Raw genomic sequence first — 27,720 nt, 5'->3', positions numbered from 1 at the left:
ATAGAGGTAGATGAATGGTAGGTATCATTATTGGTGAATTATTATGAATTGTATGTTCATACCTTTTGCTACTTCTTGATTGTGAATACTAGTTTAAGGTTAGTTTGAACTTATTGGAAGCATTTAACTTCAATCGGAAATGTTCATTTGGATTGAGTCATCATGTATTCAAGTGAGTATTGAAAATATGGAAATTTCATAAAATTGCACCCTCCTTTGTATAGTTTATTTGACAACCTCCTTTGCATAGTTGATTTGTCAAAAATATGGAAATCTCAGAAATTTGCACCCTCCTTTGTATAGTTCATTTGAAAACCTCTTTTGCATAGTTAATTTGGCAAAGCAAGGACATTAAAGTTTCACCTTTCTATCAATAGTCTCTTACATTGTACAATTAGCCTAGCTTTTTTATACCCATTTATTTTGTGATTTGTTTTGTTGGAAGTAGTTGAAGAGCTATCATTACCACATCATTCACATTTATAAAGTTAATATTCGATTGAATAAATAGAGAAAGGCCCCACATGGCTACCGCCAAACCACATCATTAAATTAAGTTGTATCCAACAAGAACGGGAACCTCAAGGTCACCTCTATGATCCTTTTATTTTTTTTGCAATATGTAAAATGTGTGGTGTCTTTGTTCAATAGAGGACTTGATATTAAGGGTTTGATCTTGGAATACAAGTGTTTCATATTGTATGTTAGAGTGGTCTCAAAACTCATGTCAACGGGTCATTGTTGGACATTCTTAGCACTTGTGGAATACCCCAAAGAGGCAACTGATCATAGTTGGATGTTCTTGCTACTTGTGAGATGTGGGCAAGTTTGCCATGGTGTAAATGTGACATGCTCTCAAGCTTAGTTAGGTTGGGCAGTTCGCTCATGCGCTCATGCGCTCTCTCAGTTCCTACCAAGATGGTTTTTGTGATTGATGATGGAAATCATTCTACTTATCTTAAGAACTCCTTGTGCTCTAGCTAATGATAAGCACATTAGTATCTCAAATTACTGATGGCTAACAAAGTTAATTTTCGCATTCTATCATTGGAATTGTTGTTAATGAGTAAACAGGTGAAACTCCAATTTAAGGACATTACACTGCAGGCTGCATGGTAAATTTTTTTCGTTCTTATATATTCTTTATAGACCTCTGTACCTTGTTTTGTATGATACAGTTCTTAACTGTTGTTCAAATTAAAGTCCAGCCTATTCTCTGTTCTAAATTTTTGATCTGTACATCAAAAATATAAAAAGTTCACCAACTGATTAGCCTTTGATTTTTGGGCAATAGATTAAAGCTAAATGCAAGATGGTAGTAGTACCTTCAGAAAGGTTCTACTAAATCCTAGCAAACTTGAAGAAAATTACAGAGGTACCATAAGAAACAAAAGGTATGTACTTATACTTGAGGGCGATTGTGAAATAACCCAACTCAACAGTTAAGGCATGACAACCTCAATTAAAAGCATGAAACACTATCTGCATATTTCACCTCCTCATTAGAAATATAAGCAGCACCTTAGAATATCATTACCATTTAACATACAAAAATTGCCAGAAACGTATATTTTATCCTTTTGGTGACAGTAAACCAGGTGAGTCTAATTCTACCCATAGTACATAGCTAACATCCATCATCTTTTGAACAAAAAGATGAGCACTGGCCCAGATGGACGATTTACTATTTCGTGAACACTAGAAACCCACATTGTTGCTGGCAAATCAGAAGCATAACTTCTTACAGCCTCGTACTCTTCCCTGTATGACATTAAGATATCAGACAAGGACAAAACCGGTAATGAAAGGAACTATAAAATTGTATAGTGGAGATAACATTAAGCAGGACACAGAAAATGAAAACAAAAACTTTATTGTTATGTAAGTAAAGAAGTATTATGTGAAAGAAACAGAAAGATAGCAACTGAAATTACAGTAAAATAGTTCTTGAAACTCATCACTTCATGTTTAATGTACTCATCCAAAATTAAAATACCCAAGGTATATACTACGAACTATAAACTATCTATTACCGGCCTCCAGGGTGCCCAACATATGACATGATGCTGATTAGTCCACCTGAGCTCAAGACCCTGGCAGCAGCATCCAAGCCTAGCAATGTACTTTTAGATGTCGTAATTATCTCTTTGTTGCCACCAGGCAGGTAACCTAAGTTGAATGCTACAAGCCTGGAATGGTCAAAATCTTGTCAAGTTTATATAAGCTTTGATATCATGTAAACATAAATGGTAAAAACTAACAAGAAAAAAATCTACATCTAAAGAATCTCTTTTCAAGGGTAGAGGAATGATTCTCAATCATCGTGAATTAGGAATTATATAAGAATGAAAGAGAGAACATTTAACAAATACCTCACAGAAATACCTTCAGGCACCAGCTCTTCCATTTTGCTATGACACGAAGGAAAAAGTTTGACCTGTTCCCTCTGAACAAACACCCTAAAAAAGATGTAACCAATGTCACCAAGATATATGATTTTCCTAAATAAAAATCAATACAAGTAAAATACAAATTTGCAGATGTTGTCTTTCTACATACAACAATTTTTTCCTACACGTTATCTTGTTGCTCTACATTTTACTAGGGATAATTATGACTCATGGGCAAAAGGCATCATCGCATATTGTAGATGGCATAAAATCTAACCTAATCTTCATGAACTCTTCCTACGCCAAAGTCCAAATTGAAAACATTAGCCTGGCAAGAAAGGAATTTGAATATCAAGGGATTAATTGCTTACAACATCAGTACATCTTCCTTCACTGAAGTCAAATCCAAGCTAGAAGGTATTGAGTGTGTATGCAGTTGCACATGGTGGACCAATATTTGGGAACACTTTGGAGATCCACATGTTCCTCCATTTCCAGAAGATCTAGTTGTAGATAGTCTTATTCCACTTGATGATGCAGACAACATTCCCTATGACGAATTTAACTTAAGGGAGATTGACCATCTTGCATTCATTTAAAGCTATAATGATTAATTGGCTGCACAAGTAGCTCCTACTTTTCCAACTAAGACCACTTCTATTGTTGCTCTTGATGATGCTTGTATTCCTACAGCCATGGATTCATGTGATTCAATGCAATGGAGTATTCCTTGTCTTCTTGACACAATTTCATGGGATGACTTTTTGATAGACATTGCAGGTTTGTATGTAGAGTCCTACATTTAAGATTTGAGAGACATCAGTGATGACATTCATCTTCTCTTTGATGAGGATTATCCTTCTTCACTTGTTGTGAAAACACTCTGACCATCATCCTCCACATGATCCTTCTTTTGAGTTTGACATAATTGATGATCTTTTGATACAGCATTTGGAGGAAGTCTCTTTATCTTCAGCGAAGACATTTTAGTCTTTGGAGATTGGCATTCATGAGTCTATACCTTCACTTGATACGTCATATCACCTAGTTCAAGTTGATCATGATTATGTGTTGAAGACTCCTATTCAATTTCTTAAGACATCATAGATCTTGAGGTTTCTTCCTACAAATTGGGGAGGCTTCATTCATATGCCTATGACGTTATTTCTTCCTAAGGGGAAGCACATTGTTCAATTTTCATGGAATATATTCTACATTGATCCATGAGCATCTACCATTTGTGTACCTTTTACATTGAGTGGGGGGTTGCTTCGTCTCTCTTCCTACTATATCTTCTTCCTAAGGGAAGAAATTTTGTTAGTAGGCAATGGACTATGTTTTGCCTTCGAGCACTTACTGTACTTGCAGGAGGTTGTTCACTATGGGGGAATATCATATCTCCTTATTCCCTTTCTATGCAGGGTACTTGGTTGTAAACACATGATCTATGTCATATTAGGGGGACTTGAGTACTCTATCCATCCATGCATCTTGTATGGTGTTACCTCTCTTTTGGGGAAAGAGTTTTTCCCATGAGGTTTTCTCTCTCTCTCCTCTTTATGAGAGATTGCATTGCATTTCTTTTTCATTTGTATATTGTACATGAGTACCTAACATGGCCTAATAGCCAGAACCTATCTTGCATTATCATCTAACCCTATGAGTTTAAGTGCATTCCCCTAAGTTGAACTTCCAGGGGGTGTTGTAATTAAATATTCTTGATTACACATTACTTAAGCTTACTTAAGATAATGCATTACATCGTAGTTTGCATTGTAGACACCTAGTTTGCATCATATTTTAGCACATGGTATAGGAGAATTCTACTTTAGGTGGTGATGGTTCCTATCTCATTCCACTTTATGTGTGAGATCCGCCTTCTATGCTCTTATCACATTATCATCCTTACATTGTTGTGCATACTTCATTGTACAATGAAGGATAATCCACCTTTGATGGACACGTAATGCCACCTAGTATGGATGATAGCTTCTCTTGCCTATCTCGTAGTTATCATGCATTGCCTATATATTCGGGCATATCTACATTGTAAAACATTGGGGCTTTTATGTATTATTGGTCATTATTGAATCCAGTCAATTAAGGATAATATCATTTTGTCTCTCTTGTTTGTGCTATTCATTGACCTTTTAGATCTTGGCGTTTTCATTCATTACCTTAGGCAAATTCTTAGAAGAACTTCATTCCCAACATATTTTAATCTCTGCCCTTGACATGAAAGGGTGCTCAATGCAAAGAAAAGGTCGATCAGAATTCAAGAGGAGAGCAAAAACAATGAAAATCTGATTTCGTATAGGGCTGGGCGGAGAAAGTCAGCCTTCTAGGGGAAATCTAGTTGTTTAAACAAAACAACTTCATTGGCCCAATATGGGGCAGGTCGGCCTCAAACCAAAAGTAAGAACCTTTCACCCCAAGCACTTAGATAAAGAGGGAGGCTCATTTCATTTTTAACATAACCAATCCTCTCCCTAAGTGCAGATGAACCCCACCAAGGCAGGGAACTACTTAGCACATAAAGGAAGCAATTTTATTGAGCAAAAAGTGCAATCTTGATGAAATTCCTAGGGATAAATCTCTGATTTTGTTAAAAATCAGAACTTAAAGTTTCAAAAGGAAGCAATCTGGGCTTGGAAAACTAGGAAAATCAGAATTTAAAACTGTAAAAAGAGAAATCTGGACTTAAAAACAAAGAAAAATCAGAGCCAGAGTGAGCTAGAGGAAGAACTCTGCATAGAAACTAGAATCAGAACATATGAAAGTCAAAATTCTTGATCAAATTGTTTTAGTGGTTGAAGTTGATCTAGATGCAATTTCATGTAAGCTTTAAGATTTCGTTAATATTTATACTTATCATTTTGGGAGCTTAATGCAATTTCTCCTTTGTTTTTGCAAGATAAATATGGAGCAAGGAAAAGCTTGGAGAGTGAAAGACGGTGGCAAAGTTGGGCTCAAAACTTCAAATGAGTAGGTGGTTCAAGATCAGATTAGCAATGTGGAATTCAAAGAACATGTTATGAAGGAAAAGTATAAATCTAAGAGCAAAAGAAATCATCTACTTGAATTTCTTCTGCAAATCAAATTCACTTTGAAAGCTCCAGTTACACAGAAGGCTTCATAACTTCAAGAGGATCAAGGTTAAGGCATTGAAAGAGACATCAAGTTTACAAGTACAAGCAAGATCAAAATTGTGGCAATGAGAAGATTTTCAGAAGGTGGAGAAAATTTGAGAAGAACCAATTTGGGAATATTCCATCACAATTGAAGGCTTGATAATATAGAGTATCAAGAGATATTTTCTCATCACCAAAGAATTGAACAAGTCTATGAGATAAGGATGCTACGGTGGCACCCACATGTCTTCAACCAATCAAAAGCTTCCAGTTGCATGTGTTCAAGCAAATTCAATCATACTATGCCAAATTTACATGTGAAAGGCATCTAGTGCCTCTACCTTGTCTATTTTCTCACTGGTTCTCAAAAGCATTGTAATTCTCTTATTGGGCCCATAAGGTGGTGCCTTCATGTAATTCAATGTTAGTGATCGCAACCCTAATTAGGGTTTGTAATGGGTAAATCTTGGCCATTCAGTGTAATTGAGCAACTACAAAAGGGCAAGGCCTTCTCATTTGTAAATAATTAGATTGAGGAGATTAGATTAGATTAGCTAAGGGAGAAACATGTTGAAATTCTAGTCACAATGCTATCAAAGTAATTGTTGATTCATTGTTGATCATCCTGGTGGATTACTTGTGTTGCCTTGGAGTATTGCACGGTTTCTGCATTCCCTTACTAAGAGTAGATTTTATTTTATGTTGATTACAAGTAGTGTTTAATTGAATGGAAGATATATGGGAAACTTCTTTGGTGAACTCACTTAGACCAAACTACTAGCTTCTTGTTGATTTTCAGTTTGCCTTGCATGGTCGAATAACATATTCATGAACTAGCTTCGATTATTGCTTGCACATTGACATGCATTGATGGATGGTTTTGATAGAATGGTGATAATTTGAACATTTACATCTACCTTAGGAGATTGCACTAGCTTGGTTGATGTCGATGGCTAAACTAAGTCTAGTAGAGTCACAAAGACATCCACAATTTCTTGCATTCTTCAAGTAGATAAGATCTTCCTAAACCCTTCCCCTCTTCAAGATTACTTGTTTAGTAAAGAGAAGTTGAAGCCAAGTTGATATCCATTGATCCAGCATTGTAAGTCCCTTTGTAATAACCAGCATATCACATCATTATAACTGAATGGAAATCAACAATATGAAGGAACCTTGAGGTTGCCTCATTTGATACAGTGTTTAGCATATGATCATCCTTACTGAAGAGAGAGTTGGATATTTGGTATTCCACATGGAATACTACGTGTTTGATTCTGCATGTTGTAGTGCAACAAAACTCACAACAACAAGACAATGTGTATTGCATTTGAGTTGAGTATGACAAAACCAGACCCATTCTTCAGATTTCTTCATAATATTCTTTCAATGTATAAATAATTCATTACTTTACAGCATGAAGTCTGCATATAGTTAAACTAGCCTAATATAAATTTATACAATCACATCTGCTTTGTCATCTCTGTTTCTAGATTGCAAATTCCAATAGGATGACCTTGGAAAGATGATAAATGACTTTGGGACGGTACCTGCACTAGTGATGAATGCATGCACTTCCAGTCTAAGTTACAGATTATCTAGAAAAACATTATTGAAATTATTGAAATTGCAAAACAAACTTTCTATTTATATGCATACCAAAAAGAAATGTCTACTCATGCTGATATGGATTACAAGATACCTCAATGGGTGCAAGTGTGGAATCTAATAAAGCAGAAGTATTCTGCACGGCAGATTTCTGCAAATCCATCCCATAAACGAACCCCTTTCTCGACCCTTCACATACCATTTTTGCCAGTGCCAATGTGTCATGCCCATTGCCACAAGTGGCATCAATCACAAAATCTCCTCCTCTAACAATGTCCCGCCATACCCTGCATATTGATAAGAACATTACTGAAAGTGAGAAATATTCATCTCTTTACCAAAGTTCATTAAATTTCACCATTCCAAGCAACCCAAAGCATGTATATGGCTCATAATTGGCAGTTATTGATATGCATCCAAGTATTCTTTTATGTTTATTAATGACTTTAATAGTTGGCCATCCACTTTTGCATCGAATTTGGGGGATGACAAAATGTTTTATCTATTGCAAAATTACTGGATGCCATTAACAGGGCAGCTAACAACGTGGATACCCTTCACATAAGGGATTGCTGAAACCATTTCTCTCAACTCAAATTTCACTATCAATTGCACCCGTATATAGGCACTATACATTAACTAGATTTTACTTATTAAACATGTCAAAACTGCATTTAGCATCTCATTTCAGTATGCCCAGTAACTAATACCTATTTGCTACTGCTTGATGGGGTCCATACCTAAAACAATTCTTTCAAAAACATCTTTAGTCACAATAATACATCTTATGTCAAATAAAAGAAAAAAGTACAGAAACTTGGAAACCATACAGATACCTTCTAAACTAGGAAACACTGGTTGAACCATCAATGTTGGCTCCAGCATCCAAGGCATTACTCTTTGCTAAGAAGACTCATTCTGGCAGAAGCCTGGGTCACTATGTTGACAACGAATATCTCAGTTACTCCTAAATAAAGATTAGAAAAGCTTTCTAAAAGGTGGCCTTGAATGAGCCAACTAGTAGAAGTGGATACTTTGCAAAAGATCCCATGTTTTGTCATTCTTTAGGGTTCAAAATTCACAAGAGAATCTCCATTTTTTTGAGACAAGAGCCATGTTACTTGTATCTGGAAATTCATCCTAGCTTACTTATTGCACCCAAAATTAACCAAAAGATGAGAAATAGATGACACTAAGAATTGATGGGTAAAACGATGCCTAGCTATTTGAAAATGACATTTTTAAATCAGAGTATTTGCATAGTTTCTCATCCATTAAAGCCTAGGTTTAAAGCTAAACTATTTACTAATACTATAATCTAAGTTACCACATTCAGTCCTCCCTGCTGGACTTCAAGATTTGGTTCGCTGCAAAATCTGCTCCTGTTCGAATTTGCTCAAAATTCTGTCACAGCCAGGTAACTTCACTCCAAATTCTCTTAGGACTTGGTAAAAAAATTTGGATGAATTTGGAAGACATGATTTGGACAGAGAGGAATTTGGGGGGAATTTGACTGAAAACATCACTTTCATTGACTTTTTCATAGAGTTTATTTGCCAGCTTAGGTCTATTCAAACCTCCAACACTAAAAGTGACCGATAAAAGGACCAAAAATGTTGTTTAATACGTACCAATGCAAGGAAGAAAAAGAAGTGCAGTTCAAGACACACCATATGCATGTCGATCCCTAGCCTCATGTTATAGAAACACAGTATTGTGCCAATAAGAAAGACCCCAACTGAGATGAATATTCGTGATACAGCATTGAGGTGGGAAGGAATATATTGAAACTCCTCGCACCTTGTAGATCCCACCAAAATCCTCTTTATACGTTGAGGAAAGTATCCAGCTCTAGAAGAACCCCCAATGCAAAAGTATGCCTTCACCAGTAACTTGTCATGCTAGCTAGAATGACTTATTTACATCCCCAGCTAGATATGAAATTATATTTGACCTCCTAAACCAGCCTTCAGTAAGTGAACAACATTCACAGAGCTTCATGCCAATATTAAATATTTCAAGCAAAACTGCAATAAGTGTGCAAAGCCATGCCCAAACAAATATGGATAAAGAATACCAATCTCCATACAATTAAAATATTCAAAAATATAATCATTTCTGGACTTAGTCTTCAGCATTTGTCATGAACATGATTAAATAGTCATAAATTCATATTAATAAGGCATCCAAAGTGACAGTTAAGAATTTTATTCAGACGGTAAAATTACTTTCCAGATCCTCACTTTATTTCAAAAGGGTTTTATTACGGTTGCTGATCAAAAAGAAATTAAACCTAATAATAACAGTCAAAATAATACCAAGGACAACATGAGGTGTTGCAAAGATGGGGAATGACAAAGAAACTGTAAATGAGTTATACCTCGTGTTGTATTCACAGAGGTTTCTTTAATAGTGACTGCTTGGATTGTAGAAAAAGACTCTTCTTGGTTTCTGTCTTTAGGCTTTTTTTGGCTCACAATTTGAATCATTTTTCTCCACATATTAGTTATAGAACATCCCAATGTTCTCTGTAGTCAATTTTCTTATACTAATGAGATCCACAAGATTCAACCTTCTTTTAAATTTGGCCCAGAAGAAATGCTTATAACATTTCCAAATGTGTTTTACTCCCCCACACTTGTCTTCAGCAAGGTTGACCATATTAATATATCTAGCCATTATCCAATGGACTTTGGGAAGGGACATGGCAAGCCAATCCCAAAGAGAAGCCCTGTCCCTATAAATCATTAGGGGTATAAACATTACAAACGCTAAGGACCTTATCATTCCACTTAAGGTTGACCCAGACTGCCCTATTACAAGGAGAGACTCCACCACTAATAACATGTTCTTCCCAATTTGGTCCAATGAGGATGGCAACCCCCCACCTTTCCTCTCTTATGAGAGGAAGTAAAGTCTTTAGCATGACCCCAGATGAACTTCATGATGGTGTAAGAGTGGTAGTCAGTCACCTTAATTTCTTGCAAGAGGACACAATAAGTTTTCTGCAATGTATTTATCCAATCTCTAACAACATACTTTCTATCTGCCATCTCAAGGCCTCTAACTTTTGAGCTTGCAATGTTCATCTGTCATCATTATTGTTATATTTAAGAAGATTTTTGGTTTCTGTAAAGCCTGTTGAAACAATCAGGCATTGCTGGCTTTTTTGATTTGTTACTTAGATTACCAGATTTAGAAAGAGAGCTCTTTTCTATGATCTTTTTTTTTAATAACTCTTGCTAACTACTTCTGTAAAATCATCCTTGTTATTACACTCCATAGAGTGAGGCACAAGAGCTAACTGGTTATAGTAGTTTCCTCATCCATGGAAACCAGTGTGTCCAGGGGGGAATCTATGGATTCAAAAGGTGCTCCTTTAGAGTTTATGATTTTATCACCCCTTTCTTTGATGGTGTCCAGGGCCAGCTGTTGGGAATTTTTCCTAGTTTGGGCTACTTGATTCTTAGGAGCTACATTTGTTTGACCATGGTGTACGGAGATGGGATGAGATTTGTTGGCTCCAGTATGAGTGATAACTTCATAATCATCTTTAAAAAGAATGTTTGAGACAGATGTTTGAGACAGACACAAAATTGGTTCTCATTCATTTTAGAGCCATCAAGAGTTTCAGCATCCAAATTCTTACTCTTTGTATTGACAGAGGCTTCTTTAATAGAGACAATTTACCTCATTTTGTCCAAGCTTATGACTTTATAATTGGTGTTGCAAAGATAGGGCAATGACAAAGAAACTGTAAAGGAGTTAGACCTAACTAGAATGGAGCTAAGGAAAATTCAAAACTACAGACATCAAGGGCAAAAGAACAAGAGGTAGGATGAATTGGCTACATGAGGGAGACAAAGGTCAAGATATTTATTTAATCCAACTAGAGCCAGACAAAAAAGAGAACTTATTGAAAAACTTCAAGGAGATACGGGTCTGACCAGAGATGTGGGGGAAGTTAAATCTACTTTCTTTAACTTTTACCTGAATCTGTTCTCTTCTGAACACTCTGTTCACAACAGGTAGCCCTTGACAAATGTTTGGGATTGATCCCAAAGAAACTACTTGCCCTTGTGGTGAAGTCTTCAGAAGCCCACATTTCAGTAGAAGAAACTGAGGCAGCTATCAAAGACAAGGCTAATAAGAAATGTCCTGGCCTTGATGGGCTATCTGTTGAACTTTATAAGAAAAAAATTGACTGGACCAGTTTGGAGTTGTTGGGTCTCTATAATGAAGCTTTTGAGAAAGGTACTCTGGGTACACATATAAATAGAGGGGTCATTAAACTCATACCAAAAAGCAAAGATTAGTCTTAAATAAAAATTTGGAGACCCATAACACTTCTAAACTTGTCCTACAAAATCATTGTTAAACTTCTTGCTGGAAGAATAGCTAGGTTTGTTAACGAAATTATCTCTATTACACAAATGGGCTTTATCAAGGGCAGATGCATACTTGAAAATCTTGTCACCAATTGGGAAGCTCTTCACTGGGCAAAAGAGGATAGACAAAACTCTGCAATTATTCGTCTGGATTTTAAAAAATCCTAGGATCGGATAGAATGGCCTTTTGTAATTGGAATGCTTAAAGCATTTGGATTTCCACCCTACTTTTGTAAATGGATTGAGATTTTATTTAATGTTTTTTCCACTGTAATTGAAATTAATGGAGAGTTGTCAGAGCCTATCCCCCATCAAAGGTCAATTAGACAAGGGTGTCCTATAGCCCCAACTCTCTGTAATAGCAGCAGATGCATTATTTTATATTCTTAGGTTCTCCTCCGTGGGCCCACCTGTCAAAGGAATTACATTGCCGAATCAGGAGGAACTCATTAACACCCAATTAGCAGATGACACTGCCCCTTTTGTTGAAGTCAGTGAATGCAATTTTGATAATGTTCTGGATAGGTTACAATTTTTTTGCCTTGCTTCTGGGGCAAAAATTGCTCCTCACAAATCCACTGTCCTTGGATGGCAGGAATCAGCAGCTAACTGGATGGAAAATAAAGGATGGATTCAGGCAGGGCCCAATACTATTGTTAGATAACTTGGCATCCCATTTGCAGAGGCTCCCTCCACTAAGGACATATGGGCATTGGTTTTTTCCAAAATTGCAAAGACACATCAGAAATGGCAAACTCACCTACTGTCCTTAGCTGGTAGGGCTCAGATTGTTTAACAAGAATTGGCTTCACACTCCATACTCTCCTGCTTCTTGGCTTTTTTCGAGCTATCAAATTGAGAAACTAGACAGAATCATGATAGATTTTGTATGGTCAGATAGGCTTGGTAACAAGAGAAGACATTTTGTAAAATGGAATTGGTGTTGTATGCCTAAGAAACTTGGAGGCATGGGAATGAGAGATCTTAGAACTCATGATTTGGCATTAGCTTCAAAATGGATTTGCAAATCCATGTCTGGTAATGAGCCATGGAAAGTGCTCATTAGAAATAACATTATAAGACCTTCTATGAAAAAGGGTAAGTATTGAGGTCTTTTATTTTGTGACATGATTATTGGCGAATTTGAAATTAAAGTCTTTGGCATGAGAGTTTTTGCCTCCCTGTGGAAAGCGTGGGCACAGTTGAGGAGAATTTTAGGTTCCAAAGATGTTGATGGTCCCCTGTGCTTCTCTGTCATTGACACATTTCTTTGGCGGGGGTAAAACTAAATGGTAAACCCCTTGCTCTGACTCAAAGCTGTTCAGATAAGCAGTGGAATGCAAAGGGCATCTCTGTTAATAGCAACATATTGATTGATAATAGACTAGGGATATGGAATGAGATTAAAGACAAATTTAGCATTCCTAATACTCAAAAGTAAACATGCATATTGATTGCCAAAGTTGTTGGTACTTTTTTCCAAGCAAATTGGCCTTTAGTAGATATTACTAAGATTATTAATGGCAGGATGGAAAGCCCTTAATGGAAGTTTCTACAAATCAAATATGTAATATGATTAAGGAAGATTCTTGTATTCTTAAGTGTTTCAACCAAAAATGAGGCCTTGAGTGGCCGGACTCCAAATGGCACCTTGTTCTTGACTCGTTAATGGCGTCACACCAATGAACCTAAAAAATTATATTTTAGATGGACCTTTTTGCTGAAGAAACTTGCAGCTGGTCAAGAAGTTTTGCATTCCCTTGGCATTTCACCCCCTTGTTGCTCAGTCTGTCTTGTTCCTGAAACAATTGAGCACATTTTCTTTGAATGTAAATTTGCTGTTTTGATCTGGTCTTTATCTTTGGGCAGACAACCTAGTTTTCATGGATTGAAATACTTGGTGGTTATGTGGATGCTTTTGATGCCAACCTTAATAAATTCTGCTCTTTTTTAACAGCTGAAGTTCTATGCTCATTTGGAGAAAGAGGAATGAGGAAGTCTTCATAGGTAATAGAAGGGAGCTTACTGGGTTTTATTAAACACTCACATATTATCTTATCCTGTCACATGTTTCGGCTGTCCTTGAGATTCGAGAAAGCAGATTCATGATACTGCTGCATGAAGGAGGACTCCTTATTTACAAAGCAGATGTGCAATAAGCACATTACTTCCACACATACATTGAAATGCTAGATAAGAAGGAAAGAGGAAGCCCTTAAGCAGTTCGCACAGGAGAAAGAAATCAATATTGAGGAATAAAACAAACAAATCATGAAGACACATGAACCAGATGCACCTAATTGGGAGACTGTTGCAAATATACATGCAGATGTTCATCCTCCTTTGGAAGCCTTTGCAACAGATGCTGCTGAATGCAGCAATAACATAATTAGTCAATGGGACTAATGCTTGAATCTATTCTTTGTATAGGCAGCTCTATAAATTATTTAACTGGTTTCTTTTTTATCTTGTATAATATAAATATGATAAACTCATCATAGCTTCTCATATTACTCTAGTGGTGACAGCTTTACACTGAACAGAACTTTATTCTGCAGTTTTTTGGATTATATCAGTTTCCTAAACAATCTCTAATATAAAAAAACATCAAAATATATTGATGCTTGAAAGTGTTTCCATAAAGAGCTGATCCATATGCAATTTTGTTACATTTCAAAGAATATATATATTGGGTGGATGTCGATTGCAAAGAAAGTGGCTGTAGCATAGAATTCACTCTCTTGTAAAGATAAAGACTGTTTCTCCTTTCCTAGCTTTCTTACTTATTCTATTGAGATATGGATGCGATCAAATTATAATAAATCCTAAAAATGAATAATCTAGAAATTTAAAGATTGTGACTTATAGGTCATATTACTAGATGCAGAATCATCTGATACATCGGGAGTTGTAGAACAAACTAAACACTTCATATCCAAGAGTCCAGAGGAACCCAACAACTACATCTTATCAATCCAGAATCCAGATAAATCATTAAACACTAACCAAAATCTACAATAACTAGGATGGATTTACCTACATATGAGCCATATCAGTTGCTTTCATTTTCCCAAAGATGAAACCAGTAAGACCATACATTGCTCCTGGTCAAAAAAGCAGTAGCACAGCCATATTAGTCCAATATCCAATGGAAGTCACTAATGAGATTGGTAAAATAGGTAGATAGTTTAGAAGGATATAGGAAAATCTAATTAGGGTAGAAACCAATCTTCTTGAGCCTTGTTTCACATCTCCCTGAGACACAGAACTGCAAATTTTGTCAAAGTCAAAGTTTGAATCAGAAAGAAAATTATTTTTCCCTGAAATTTAGGGCTTTGCCAACCACCGTCTCATTCCATTCCTACCAAGATTTTGTTTTACCTTAGATTATATTCTACACATAGTTTTTTACATTGAAGAAGTTTCTGCCCATTATCTTTTATCCTCCAACTCCAGTCGCCCTTCAAATTGCTCAATATATTCTTTGTGATCTACCTAGTTGTGTGATAAAAGAAAAGAACAACAAAAGGGAGCTATTTTGCATCACCTATAGGCTACAATATGTCATATTTGTGGCTGTCAACTACCAGTCGGGAGTGCAACACCAACCAACCAGAGTCCATCCACCATACAAACCATTGCTGGTTACCATTTTCCTAGGCAGCAGATAATGCCGGTCGAGACGCATCACTTTTTGTTTAAGGATGCATAGGAGGATTGTGCCACAACAGTTGGTAAGGGTTTGATAACTAGGGCAGATCCATTCTCTATGTAAGGACGGAACTATGGCATCTATCACACCTGTGAAGCCACCGTTTCGTCATCCTTTAGCTTTGGCCTACTACTTGGGCATGTTAAATATTTTTCCATTGATGTCAAAGGTTGATGAACAAGGTCAGGGGAGAAGCATTATTCAGGTCAAAGGTTGATGATCAAGGTCGTATAAGTTATAGGGGGCAGCATTATCGATGTCAAAGTTTAATGATCAAGGTCGTATGTAATGTCACCTCTTTTCTAAGTATTTTATTTAGTAGATAAAATGCTGAGTCTTCATTAAATATTTTTTCCCCCAAAGACTTAGGCGATGATTTAATAAGGGGGACAATGAGCTTTAAGTTCCTGATTTTCAGTCATTGGCATGGGGACTACTTTCCTGTTGCTTCAGTTTGAAGATTTGATCGTGTGATTTTTGTAACTCGTTGTTGATTGGTCTTTTGAAGGAAAGAAGGAAAAATATGCTTTTTAGAGGTGTCAAAATTACTTAAGAAAATCACATGGCAAGAGAAAGCATTCTATGCTTGAGGCTACATAAATAGCTCTTGCAGGATCACTAGTTTGGATTCAAAAGAGCCATCAAGCAGTAGGAAATCCAAACATAATGCTGAAGTCTGAGACAGAAACAAGCAGCAACAGGGACTGATGACCAGCAAAGTGCTATACAGAATAATTGAATATGAAGCCGCCATAGCCCCGTGTCAAGGACAGGTATGTAGAACAATAAATATTGAATATATCTTTATATGATTCTACATGTAGAGGTGTTGAGCACCTCAGATCATAAGTTTTTCTAAGAGTAGCAATTTCTTCAAAGATTGTTTTCCATTTTATCTGTTATATTGGATTTGGTGATTGCTAACAAGATAAATCAGTAAGGCTCACAACTTTTAATAGCAAGGATATTTCAGTGGTATTATAGCCCAATACCCTACCAGACTGTAAGGTTTAGTCTTCTTTTTAATGCTTTTTTGTTGCATGTTCTTGTAACAGGTTTCTATGTACTCCAAAGGTTCTGGATTACACCGATACAATTCAAGGAGTAGGTCTGGGCAACTAGAAGAAGAGGAAAATAAATCCATCTGAAGCAGAAACGGGAGAGACGTGGAATGAAGGCCCTCATGAGTTGAATAATCGGTTGAATGACTTTTTTATAGTGTTTGCACAACAGCAGCAGCAGGTGATGCATCAAATTCAAGAACTGATGGTCATGGCAATGGGACAATTGAGAATTAGACGTTTGAGGTCAGGAAGATCCAGTAGTCCCCATAGCAGAAGTGAAGCAAGGCATGAGAACCAAGACAGAGCACCCTCTAATATTGTGAGAATAGCAGATATAAGGTCTGATAGACCATTGCGTTCAACCTTCTTACATTGTACCATTGAGAGAGAACCAATTCCAAAGGTTGATGTAGAAGAGATGCACATCACAGATAATATCATGGTGACTTCAGATGAATGCCTGCAGCTTCTAACTGATGTAAGGCAGCAGATAAATTTAAATCAGTTCATGAACCAATGTAAAGATAATGTTAGGAATCGTCTGGAAGGACAAGACACAAGGCCTAGAGTGCAAGCTACACAGGGCTTCCAGCCGGTGGAGTACAAGGATGCCTTGAACAAAATTAAAATTCCAACTTTCAGTGGAACTGGAAAATTATCAGCTAAATCATAGGTTCATAAGTTGGACACCATTTTGGCACTCAAACCCATGGAAGAGGTTACGGTGATTCAGTTTGCAACCATGCACCTGGAAGGAGTAGCATATGATTGGTGGCATCTTATGAAGAATGTGTCGACAGGCTAATTACAGGTTTTGACAGAAAGGGCATAGATGTCTATTACAGGGAATTAGCTTGGTTGAAACAAATAGGACAGTTGGAATCATATATCAATGAATTCCAAAACAAAATTGGGATGGTTCCTGATATGCTTCGGAAAATAGTCAAATGTTATTTGTGGAAGGTCCGAGTGACAGATTAAAAGGATTGTTTAAAGCTCATACGCTCAATTCTTTAGATGATGCTATTGGACTAGCAATGGATTAGAAATTACAGCACCTACCAGACTTAGAAGAAAGACTTCATCCTTTGGAAATATAACAAGAAGGGGCCAAATCAGCAAAGAAACACAAGTTTCAACCAGCCAAGAAATACAACTTTAAAATCTAATCAAGAAACATGAAATGAACTTGGAAGGAAGAAATTGTGTTTCTCCTATAAAGAATCATGGGAACTAGGACATCCTTGCCTTGGAAAGGCTAGCTACACTTGATTGGAGTACATGCAGAAGCGGAGGATCCCTCTGAGTCAGAGGGAAGCTTTGAGGAAGAAGAACCTCAGCAAAATCAGCCTCAACAAATAGAACTAGATGACACTACTGTTAGAGAGAACCCGTGTGTTGCCACTTTATCCAAAATTCCTCATGGCAGGCCTTTCCGGCTGAAAGGAATTCTTAAGGGGTGGCGAATGGTATTTTTAAGGGACAGCAGTGCTACACATAGTTTCATTGATGAGGGTCTTAAGGGACAGCAATGCTACACATAGTTTCATTGATGAGGGTCTAGTCAGTAGACATGGACTTCAAGCAAAAGAGTTTCCTGGATTTAATGTCGTTGTAAATTTCCCCTAAGTTGTGACCGTGTTGTACCCCAGCTGAAAATTCAAATGGGGGATTACACATTGACAAGTGATTTTTATATTATTGGTCTCAGCAATGTTGATACTATTTTGGGCCGTCAGTGGCTTGAGCCATTAGATAGATATATTTAGGACTTCAAACAAATGCAGTTGGAGTTTATAGTTGAAGGTAAAAAACCAATACTGAAAGCTATGGCAGACGGTGATCCAAGAATAGTTTCAGCTAGAATAATGGAAGCTTTCTTTAGACATAATGATGTGGAATGGGCAGCCCATTTCTTTGTTTCTAATAAGTCTACTATATATAATGAACTCTCTAACCATTTTGATTGACAATCTGTGTTAGATAAACATAGTGCAGTGTTTGAGAATATTCCTCCTAGGCGATCTCTTCTTAGTGGATTTGAACATGTGATTGAGCTTGACGAAGGTTCGAAACCAGTTATTACCACTCCTTACAGGAAATTGAAAAGACAGTCAAGAAGCTGCTGAAAGTAGGTCACATACGCCCAAGTTCCAACCCTTTTGCTTCTTCTGTAGTGCTATTCAAGAAGAAAGATGCCACATTACATATGTGTATTGATTACAGGGCATTGAATAAAAGTACTACATAGAATACGTATCTCATACCCAGGATAGATGAACTTCTAGATGAGTTGCATGGTTCAGTTTTCTTTTCTAAGATTGATTTTTGGCCTGGCTATCATCAGATAAGCGTAAGGGAAGAAGACATTCAGAAGACAACACTCCATTGTCACTATGGAGTATGGACACTTTGAATTCCTTGTTATGGCCTTATTACTTACAAACGCACCAGCAACTTTTCAATCTTGCATGAATCATATCTTTCGTGAATAACTGAGGAAGTTTGTCTTAGTATTCTTTGAGGATATACTAATCTACAGTGAAACGGATGAACATATGCAGCACTTAGACATTGATCTAACTTCTAAGTATCAGGGAGAAGCAGTCTTTGTTTGCAAAAGCTTTAAAGTGTGAATTCGGGACATCTGTGATTCTTTAATTAGGACATGTAATTGGGATTGAAGAGGTAAAAGTTCATCAGGAGAAAATAAAGGCAATCATGGATTGGCCGCCTCCCAAAAAAAAAATCTAATTTGAGAGGCTTCTTGGGTTTATATTGCTATTACCAGAGGTCTGTGGGAGGTTTTTCCTAGTTGGCTTTTCCATTGACTAATCTTACTAAGAAAAGGGCTTTTGTCACAATCCTTTGAATTACTCGTACATTTGTTGTTTTCGTTATGTTGATGCCCTAGGTGCTATCTAATTTTCATAAAACAATGCTTTTCATAAAAGAATTGATGCCCTAATAATGTCCAATTTAAGCTAACCATAGTTTTGATTTAAATGATGCCCTAGCTGATAACCGCTTTTATTCTTACTTTCACAAATGCTTAAATTCAAATCTCATATATGGAATAACAAGGTAACTTCATTCTTATCAAGAAATGATGCAAATTGTTTATTTTGCATTTATGTATAAATAATGATAATGTAATGCCTTGATGTTGGACTAACTAATTTTATTTTGGCCCAATGGACACAGGAACAGTTCAGCCTCCAAGGATAAGGGTGAGGAGATATCACCAGGAAAGATGGGTACAATGTGATTGTGATTAATGGTCATATGGTTACAAGGAACTGGCAAGTACTGACTAGAATCAGGTTAAATGCAACCTAGATGGCATAGGTTTCATATTAGGATCTTGAAGCAGGGTATCTTTTGACACCTTCTAAGTCATTTTGATGATACTTTTGGAGTCCTATGATTTAATGATCCAGATTTGCACCATGCTTGACCTTTCCTTCTTTCGGACCCTAGGTGATAACCTTAGTGTTTGCATTCTCTTTGATACTTTGATCAAATATTACTATTGATTTATATATATATAAACATAAATATGCATTTATATTGGGCAAGGGATCATAGCTCATAATTAATTACATGTATATAAGTGTGTTTTGTGTTTAAATAATATGAATATATATATATATATATATACACACTTTAATAATAAGGTGACTTCGGCCATTGTTAAAAATTAAACAATAGTAATTATTCATTATTGTCATTAAAATAAAATACATAAATACTATTCATATATTATAGAATTCAACTTGGCCCAATTGCCACCTTAGCTTGGATTGAGCTTAATACTCTCACGACAATGAACTTTGGAAAATGAGAATTTAATGATTCATATTATGAGTACCAACTTATGAATATGAATTTCGAGGAAACATTGGGAGAATGTAATTTTGGTTTAATACTTAGCAAGAACATTACGTGAAAACCTATATTTTTACATCTGTAGCGATTATAAAAAACATTGTGGAATACTATAATTTTTCCATCATCCACAATGGATGAGTGGCAAAATTATAGAGCCACCTCATGGGTACATGGTGGGAAACATCATATAGGCAAGCAGTTCTCAAAGTGATCTGAATTATGAAGTCGGACTACAATAGTAGTTGTGAAACTTGTGCTATTCTGATTTAAATGAAAACAAATTTTGCAAGCCAAAAAGCGATCCATTCTATTTGAAATTGGAGTTTGCACAAAGTTTAATGGATCCCAAGGGTCACCAATATCCCTTGGAAATGAAAATTAAAAGTCCACATATTATTTTATTACAAAATAAACTATAAAAACTACTAGAACTATGAAATATTATATACAAAATTAGGTCTACCTGAAGAAGTCATAATTTTCTACTCCTAGCTCAGAATTGTGAACCATTTACTTTGCTGGAAAGATCTCTAAGAGTTCTACATACAATGTTGGAAGGACAAAACTGGAGTAAACAATTGTTAAGAAAATAAAGTGGTAAGTGTAAACAGTATTGAAATAATTTGAAAGTTCACATGATATTACTTGACATAAAATTACATCTAAATTTTATTTAAACCACTTGATCAAGTATATACATCAAACTTGGGAGGGGCAATTTAATTTTGAACTTGGATTATAACTGTAGGAGTGCGCAGAAATTTTAGGGGTGTTGGAATTAAGCATTCAATGTAAGGTCGGATTACAACCTCCCCTTGGGCAGCCTTGTCCAAGAGGAGGTCAGAATCTGACCTTCCTTTGGACAAGCCTTCAAAGCATCATAAGGGTTTGTCTATAACATCTCTCTTCAAAACAGCATATCCTTCCCCTTTGTATGAGTAAATTTGATACTTAGCTTTCAAACTTTCGTACCTGTTCATCTGTACTCCATCACAACATCTCTTTACTTTCAATCAGTTCAAATCAGACAGCAAGTGCTTGAATTCCATCGTAGATTTGTTTAGATCTGCACCTTGTATCACTTGGCTTCACCCTTCAAACTCATCATCCAAGCCCAGCCTAAGTCTTGGCAGCTAACTTCATGTCTCATAATGGAAGTGGCAGGCACTTAGGAGAGTGTGTATATGTGCCCAAGCCCTGGTCAGATTCTGACCAGATCTTGGACAGGCCTGTCCAAGGCCTGTTCGAAATCCGACCAGAACTCAGACAGCCTGAGTTCAAGCCTTCTTTGTTTATATACTACTCTAGCCTTTCACTTCAGCTTCAAAACTTTTTATTGATTGAAACATGATTTTTTAGTTGTTGATCATGCCTTGAAATTTTGGATTTGATGATGACTTTCTTTGGTCAAAAGCCTGATTTTCATGCTTTTGTGGCAATTGGATCAGGTTTGTGTTGGTGTAAAAGCTAGATTCAAACCCTGAAATGACCATTTTTCAACAAAAGAAGCCATAAAGGATTGAAGTTGCATCTAGATTGTGTTGACTTGGTGATCAGCACCTCCTTGGAGATTGTAACATGGCTTAACTGCCTACTGTGGATCGGATTAAATGTGGCATTTGTATCGGGCATTGATAGTTTGAGCTTTCAGTGCAAAGGCAAATGATTCCAACAATTAGTATCAAAGCCTTGGGTTACGGGTTCAAATTTCCCTTCAATGGGTGTTAAAGGCTCAATCAGTGCAAAGGGGGAGATTGTTGACTTGGTGGTCAGCACCTCCTTGGAGATTTTTACATGGCTTAACCACCTCCCGTGGTTCAGGTTAAACCTGGCATCTACATTGGGCATTGATAGTTTGAGCTTTTGGTGCAATGGCAAATGATTCCAACAGATTGGAGGGTGGAAGTTTGGGGTTTCTTGGACATGCCAGTCCAAGGCATGGTTGGATTCCAACCAGGTTCTAGACAGCCTTGTCGAAGGCATGGTCAGATTCCGACCTGCCTTTGGACAGAGTTCCAAGGCATTTCTTCTCTTTAAAACCTTTGTGCCTCCTCCAAACAAACTTCATCTTGCATCATTTGAATTTGCAAGTTGATCATCATTAGCGATTTGGTTTTTGCATACTTGCAATCCAGTACTTAAAATTTTCAATTTGGTCCCATCATTTTCAATTCAAACTTATCTTGCCATTGTATGACACCTCACCTCTTCAAAGATGGAAAGTTAAACTCCCGTCAAGCCTGAACAGCTCTCACTAAAGCTTCACCATGGAAGACCTAAATATTGGATACCTTGACTCAACTCTACTCTTCTCAAATGCCTCGACCCTCAATTGGACATGACTTGCAGCTAAAGTTGCTCAAACTCGTCTCACTGACCTAGAGACCTCAAAATTGCCACTAAATAAGGACAATTAAAACATCTACTCCTACTGCCATATGAGAAGAGGGGATAGCCATTCACAATTGGCCAATGGTGTGAAGACCTCTCAATAATTTCCATGATAACAACTCCTCAAGGATTAGGATTTTGATCTTGAAATCAGTCAATCATAGGATTAGTATTTTCATTTTGGAACTAGGGAATTTGAGATTTGATAGTTGGAAACTTAAATTCCTTTACAATTTAGAACATTCAATTCAGAAAACTTTAAAATTCTTGTTACAAATCTGGAAAAAATTCACTCAAATCAGGTTCAATTTCATACTTTTGCTGGGCCAATTCCCCTTAAAGCTGCCCTCATTCACACTTTAGGTCTGATTTTCTTGACTCTTTATTCATCCTGGACTAATTTCTTTCTTGAAATTATCCATAGATACGATTCAAGTGCATATCACTGCTGGGAAATCCTAGTTTTAAAACTTAAAATTCATATCCATTATGGCAATCGCCCTTTCCTTCACAAATTTGCACACGACTTCTGCAATTTCACACATCAAATCAGATCTGACTTTGCCTTGCCTGCTGGAGAAATTTTCTTGTTTCTGATTTTTGCCCCCATAAGTCTGACTATGATTTCCACTTTACTCTGAAAATTCACCTTGATAACTCTTAAATTTGCCCTTGATCAAGTCAAAATAATTAAGTTTGCTAAGGCCTGCAACTAGTTCGCTGTTCTATTCTGATTTTCCTTGAATTCAGTCTGTACCTGATGTGAAAGGAATGGGTTTTGCACTTTACCTATATAAGCATTCAGGCTGGGAATCGTAATCATTTGGAGAAGGCCAATCCCCTGTGCTTTGTTTGCATTTAACTTATATCGTTTCCTTTATTGAATTGTCTGCTCTCCTTGACCTTCTTTTGCATTTTAAATTTCAGTATCCCTCTCATAGGGCGATCAAGCTCTAGTTTGCAGCTTCTTCAAAGGCCAACCTTATTTACATTCTTTTCTTGTGCATTCCAAACCTTCATTGCGTTCCCCATGTCAGCTAACTTTCTTCACTTTGCATATTATTCGTCTTCCTTTCTAAGGGCACAAATTTTAGCTTCAGCTAGATTACCATCTCTATCAGCTGGGCTCTGTGAAGGGGATATTGCTTTTAGCTGGACTCCTCTCTTTTTGGCTGCAATCCACCTATTTTAAGCTGGACTTTTTATGGACTTGCAACTTTTAGCTGGACTCTCAAAGGGAAAATTGATCTTCAGTTGGAAATTCATCTTTCTTAGCTGGATTTTTCAATGGAAATGCAACTTTTAACTGCAACCCTTAATTTTGAGCTGGATAGTGAAGATTTTGAGCTGGAATACCACCTCAAACAAGGATTTGGTTTTTCCACTAGGGAATTTTTCATTTCTACTAAGGATTTTTCATTTTCAACTTTAAAATTCACATTCAAACAAAACTTTCTTTTCTCAAACAAGGATTATATTCTTTAATTTTGGAAATCCAACATTGATTAAGGAATTTCACCCTTCAACTCAAGAATTCATAATCTTATTTAAGGATTATTTATTTCTTGCCTTAAAATATTTTTGACTTCTAAATTGCAGTTTGCTCCCTATGGTGGAATTTCAATAAGGTCAAGTATTTTCACATTTTCTTTTTGGAGCAGAAATTGGCTAGAAACTTGGATTGCGAAGGGGAGACTTGCACTTGTCAAGGAATTTGAAGTGGAAGCTAGCCTTGAACAGGGGATTGTGAGGGGAAATTCCATCTCATCAAGGATTTACAAGAGGGAATCTGGGATCAACAAGGACTTTCATTCCACTCCATTTTCCTCTTTAAAATTTCATTCAATCCCTGGGGGACAATCGACCCTATCATGGAAACTTGAGGTCTAAATCGGAGGTGCATTGCTAAGGAAATCCTCCTCAAACCCGGATTTTGCAATAAGATTCAATCCTCGCACATTTTTTTCATTCTAAATCAACCTAGGAATTCTTTGACTCAACTTGCCCATTTCCTATGTTGGTCCAAATTCTATTTTTCTAAGTGATATACTTAGTTTTCTTTTGGTCCATTGTTTTGGAGCAAGTTTGTGATGTATTTTCTCTATTAGTTTCTGAGACTACATCAAATATAGAATGATCTCTGTGTTTCTTCCCAAGGTCATTCTGAGTTTACTGTAAATGTATACAATTTTCAAAGAAAATGAATACAAATTATGAGCTGTCCCCATATCAGTTCTTTCTGAATCTTGTCTCCTTTTGATTGCTTGGTTATCTTGATATGTATGAGTAAAAGCTTGTGCAATTGACTGCAATCCAGTTAGGTTGTATATTTGTTCATCACTGCTATTAGTTGAATGAATTAAGTAAAGGCTTTGGTGAGTTTGATAAGGTAGCTGTAGTAGTGGAGAGGATTTTCGAATGATGAATTCTGATAAGAATTGTTGATAAAATTTGTTGTAAGGCAACAAATTAGATCTAGAAATTTGTTGTAGACTCTGAACCCCAATGGATTAGGCACTAGTCAAATTAATTCAGCTGAAAGAGAAATGTGTCACAAATGGTTGTCAAAAATGCAGAATTATAATCAATTTTACTTTTATTTCCTGTAGATCTTCAAAGTTGGCCAGTACTTGTTTGCACGGAATGTTTTAGCTTCAATTAGCCACTATTGCTGAGAACACCTGCAGATCTATAGAAGAATTTTGGCCATATCTGTTATATGGGATGTGTTTATCAAATTATCAAGAATTATGCATGTATTTGAAGATTTGAGATGAGAATCAGAATGAAACTAAAATAATCCTCATACAGTGTTTCCCAGTCTTGAATCATCCCTGGGTATACCCACCCTAGTTTTGCAGAGCCTAGTAGAAAACCACCCTTGGTTTTGTTGAAGTTGGGTCCAAATGGTTTGCACATACAATTGTTGATAGGAATTGGCTAGTCTTTAGATTGTGTGAGTTATATCATTTTGGTATTGAGCATTTTGTTGCTTAGTAGTTTTAAAACACCAACACCCTAATAGCTAAAAGACTAAAAATGTTGCCAACCGAAAGACAACTGAGCTATACAGTAAGCTAGAAAGCGAGAAAACAGAAAGGTCCCCTTTTGCAAAGGAGGCATGTTTGCTTACAACACAACAGAACCATGTGGCAGATCTTCTGCAAGATTCATTCACATGTTTCAGAACCACCATCAAACTTAGGTTCGTTTATGCATCTTCACATTTGCTGTGGTCGTGTTCAGAAATCCTCTTGTGCTGCTATCATTGCTTCCAATCTCTAATTGATGTCTACTGGCTACTAATTAAGATCTATCGAAGACATACAATATTAGTTGTATCCATTTTTGCTTTTGTATAAGAATTTTGGCATAGTTTTAAGACGCCCGATGCTCGTTCTCAAGAAAACGTACTGGTGGACACAACAATTTCGACAACCAAAAAATATCATCGATTCAAAAACTCGTGAGATTCATTAATTTCGCAAAGTGTGAGGGTGAGCATAAGATAACCATAACCATAAACAAAACCAGATTTCCCAGCTCAAGAAACATAAACTGCATTTTTTCGATGGGCCAAAATATATTTGTGGGCATTACACAGTAACTATAGTTTACCTGTTTCGCTGACCCTTATATCGGCTCTTGCTTTCAAGGCCACGCTCCTGCATTTGTGCAGGCTTGTTAGAGACAGTTTTAATGTATCTCCGTGGACGTTGCTCAAGAATGGTGAATATGTCGATTTTGGTTGCGATAAAATAGTAGGAAAAATCTTAGCACTTGCCAGGGCCATGGCTACTTAGCGATAACTTATCACCGGAATTATATTGGAATTCTTATGGAATTGTAAGTTTAAAAAACGCACAATATAGTCAGTCTCTCCCGACGTCCAACTCTCGTTCCATAGTTAGCACAAATGGAATTACCAATCAAACAAAATATAAAAGATCATAGCTAGCAAATGCACCTTTTCTATTTCACAAATAGTAATTAGAACATAGTTAAATATTTTCTAAAGTGATAATAAGTTTATAGCATATTGATAAAGAACTTCTTAAGAAGTATTAAACACAACAATAACATATATAAGATTGGTATGATTGTACTAAGTACATAAATGGATATACACAATGATCTTATGAATATTACAATTAAATTAAAAATTATGAACACATAAAATGATATAATGACAATGTTTGCATGCGAGAGAGGAGGGGGCGGAATAATGAGCATAAATGTGTATTAATGACAAAAATTGTAGAAAAATGTTAGCTTTAATTGAACTGTAACCTTAATTATATCCTAACCTTAACTAAAACCTAAACTAATTATATCATTACACACATTATTTCAAAATTAATTATATTCAAATTGTAACCATGAATACAATATTTCTCTTATAACTATGATAGAGATCCAATCCTAATTGAACCCTAAAGTTAACCTTACTTGAATCTTTACACTAAACCTGTAGATTAGGATAATGGTAAGGATTGGGTTACACTTAAATAATGGTCAACTTTAGGAAATACATTATATTTAGTGTTAGGGTTTTAAGGTTTGGATTAGGTTGTGTGTGTGTGTTAGGGATAGGAATATTATTAGACTATTGTTAGCACTATAGCTAGGTTTAAGGTTTTAATCATGATTTTAGGCTAGTATTATGATTAGGTTTTAGGTTTAAATATATTTCTAATCATAACCCTAATCTTAATAGTAGTACTAACCCTAACCTTAAACCAAGTACTCAATTATAATTATAATTATAGTCCAAAATCTAACACTTACCATAAGATTATTCATTTCTCAATCTCTAATCATAACCTTTAGCATAACTATTAGTCTAAGCCAACTCATAACTAATAGTACTACTAACCCTAACCTTAAACCAAGTACTCAATTATAATTATAATTATAGTCCAAAATCTAACACTTACCATAAGATTATTCATTTCTCAATCTCTAACCATAACATTTACCATAACTATTAGTCTAAGCCAACTCATAACTTAGCTGTAATTATCATTCGACACTAAAAAAACCTAACTACAATCTTGAGCAAAAACATATCATTGTTTTTAATTTACCCCTCTAATATTATTTATATCTATAATATTAACCCTTATCCTAAGCTTTACTTGATAATAA

General features: G+C 36.2%; 1 protein-coding gene across 2 annotated transcripts; it reads right to left on the bottom strand.

Moving 5' to 3' along the window:
* Positions 1 to 1,381: 1,381 nt before the first annotated feature.
* LOC149528089 (S-adenosyl-L-methionine-dependent methyltransferases superfamily protein) lies at positions 1,382 to 26,484 on the bottom strand. 2 transcript variants are annotated; one of them, XM_089810743.1, is made up of 6 exons: positions 26,191 to 26,484; positions 14,555 to 14,618; positions 7,221 to 7,413; positions 2,373 to 2,446; positions 2,034 to 2,189; positions 1,382 to 1,761 (listed from the first exon to the last, which is right to left on the bottom strand). In XM_089810743.1, exons 1-6 carry the CDS (start codon positions 26,363 to 26,365, stop codon positions 1,638 to 1,640), a joined length of 786 nt encoding a protein of 261 aa, XP_089666869.1. In that variant the 5' UTR covers positions 26,366 to 26,484; the 3' UTR covers positions 1,382 to 1,637. The 2 variants fall into 2 exon arrangements, with proteins under 2 accessions (XP_089666869.1, XP_089666870.1); XM_089810744.1 differs by lacking the exon at positions 14,555 to 14,618 and having other exon boundaries at positions 26,191 to 26,390.
* Positions 26,485 to 27,720: the final 1,236 nt, after the last annotated feature.

Source organism: Cupressus sempervirens, chromosome 11 (assembly GCF_028749045.1).
Source record: "Cupressus sempervirens isolate cs-2001-9-10 chromosome 11, ASM2874904v1, whole genome shotgun sequence".
Taxonomy (NCBI): Eukaryota; Viridiplantae; Streptophyta; class Pinopsida; order Cupressales; family Cupressaceae; genus Cupressus; species Cupressus sempervirens.
The sequence above is the reverse complement of the archived record's forward strand: the minus strand, read 5'-3'. Positions and strand labels throughout refer to the sequence as shown.

Bases quoted from the DNA above. Each gene is read 5' to 3' on its own strand.
- LOC149528089 (XM_089810743.1), bottom strand. From the start codon at position 26,365: ATGGCCCTGGCAAGTGCTAAGATTTTTCCTACTATTTTATCGCAACCA. The intron at 14,619-26,190 runs GTAAACTATAGT...TTTTTTGACCAG, and splicing joins TATAAGGGTCAGCGAAACAG to GAGCAATGTATGGTCTTACT. The intron at 2,447-7,220 runs GTATCTTGTAAT...GTGTTTGTTCAG, and splicing joins CCACACTTGCACCCATTGAG to AGGGAACAGGTCAAACTTTT.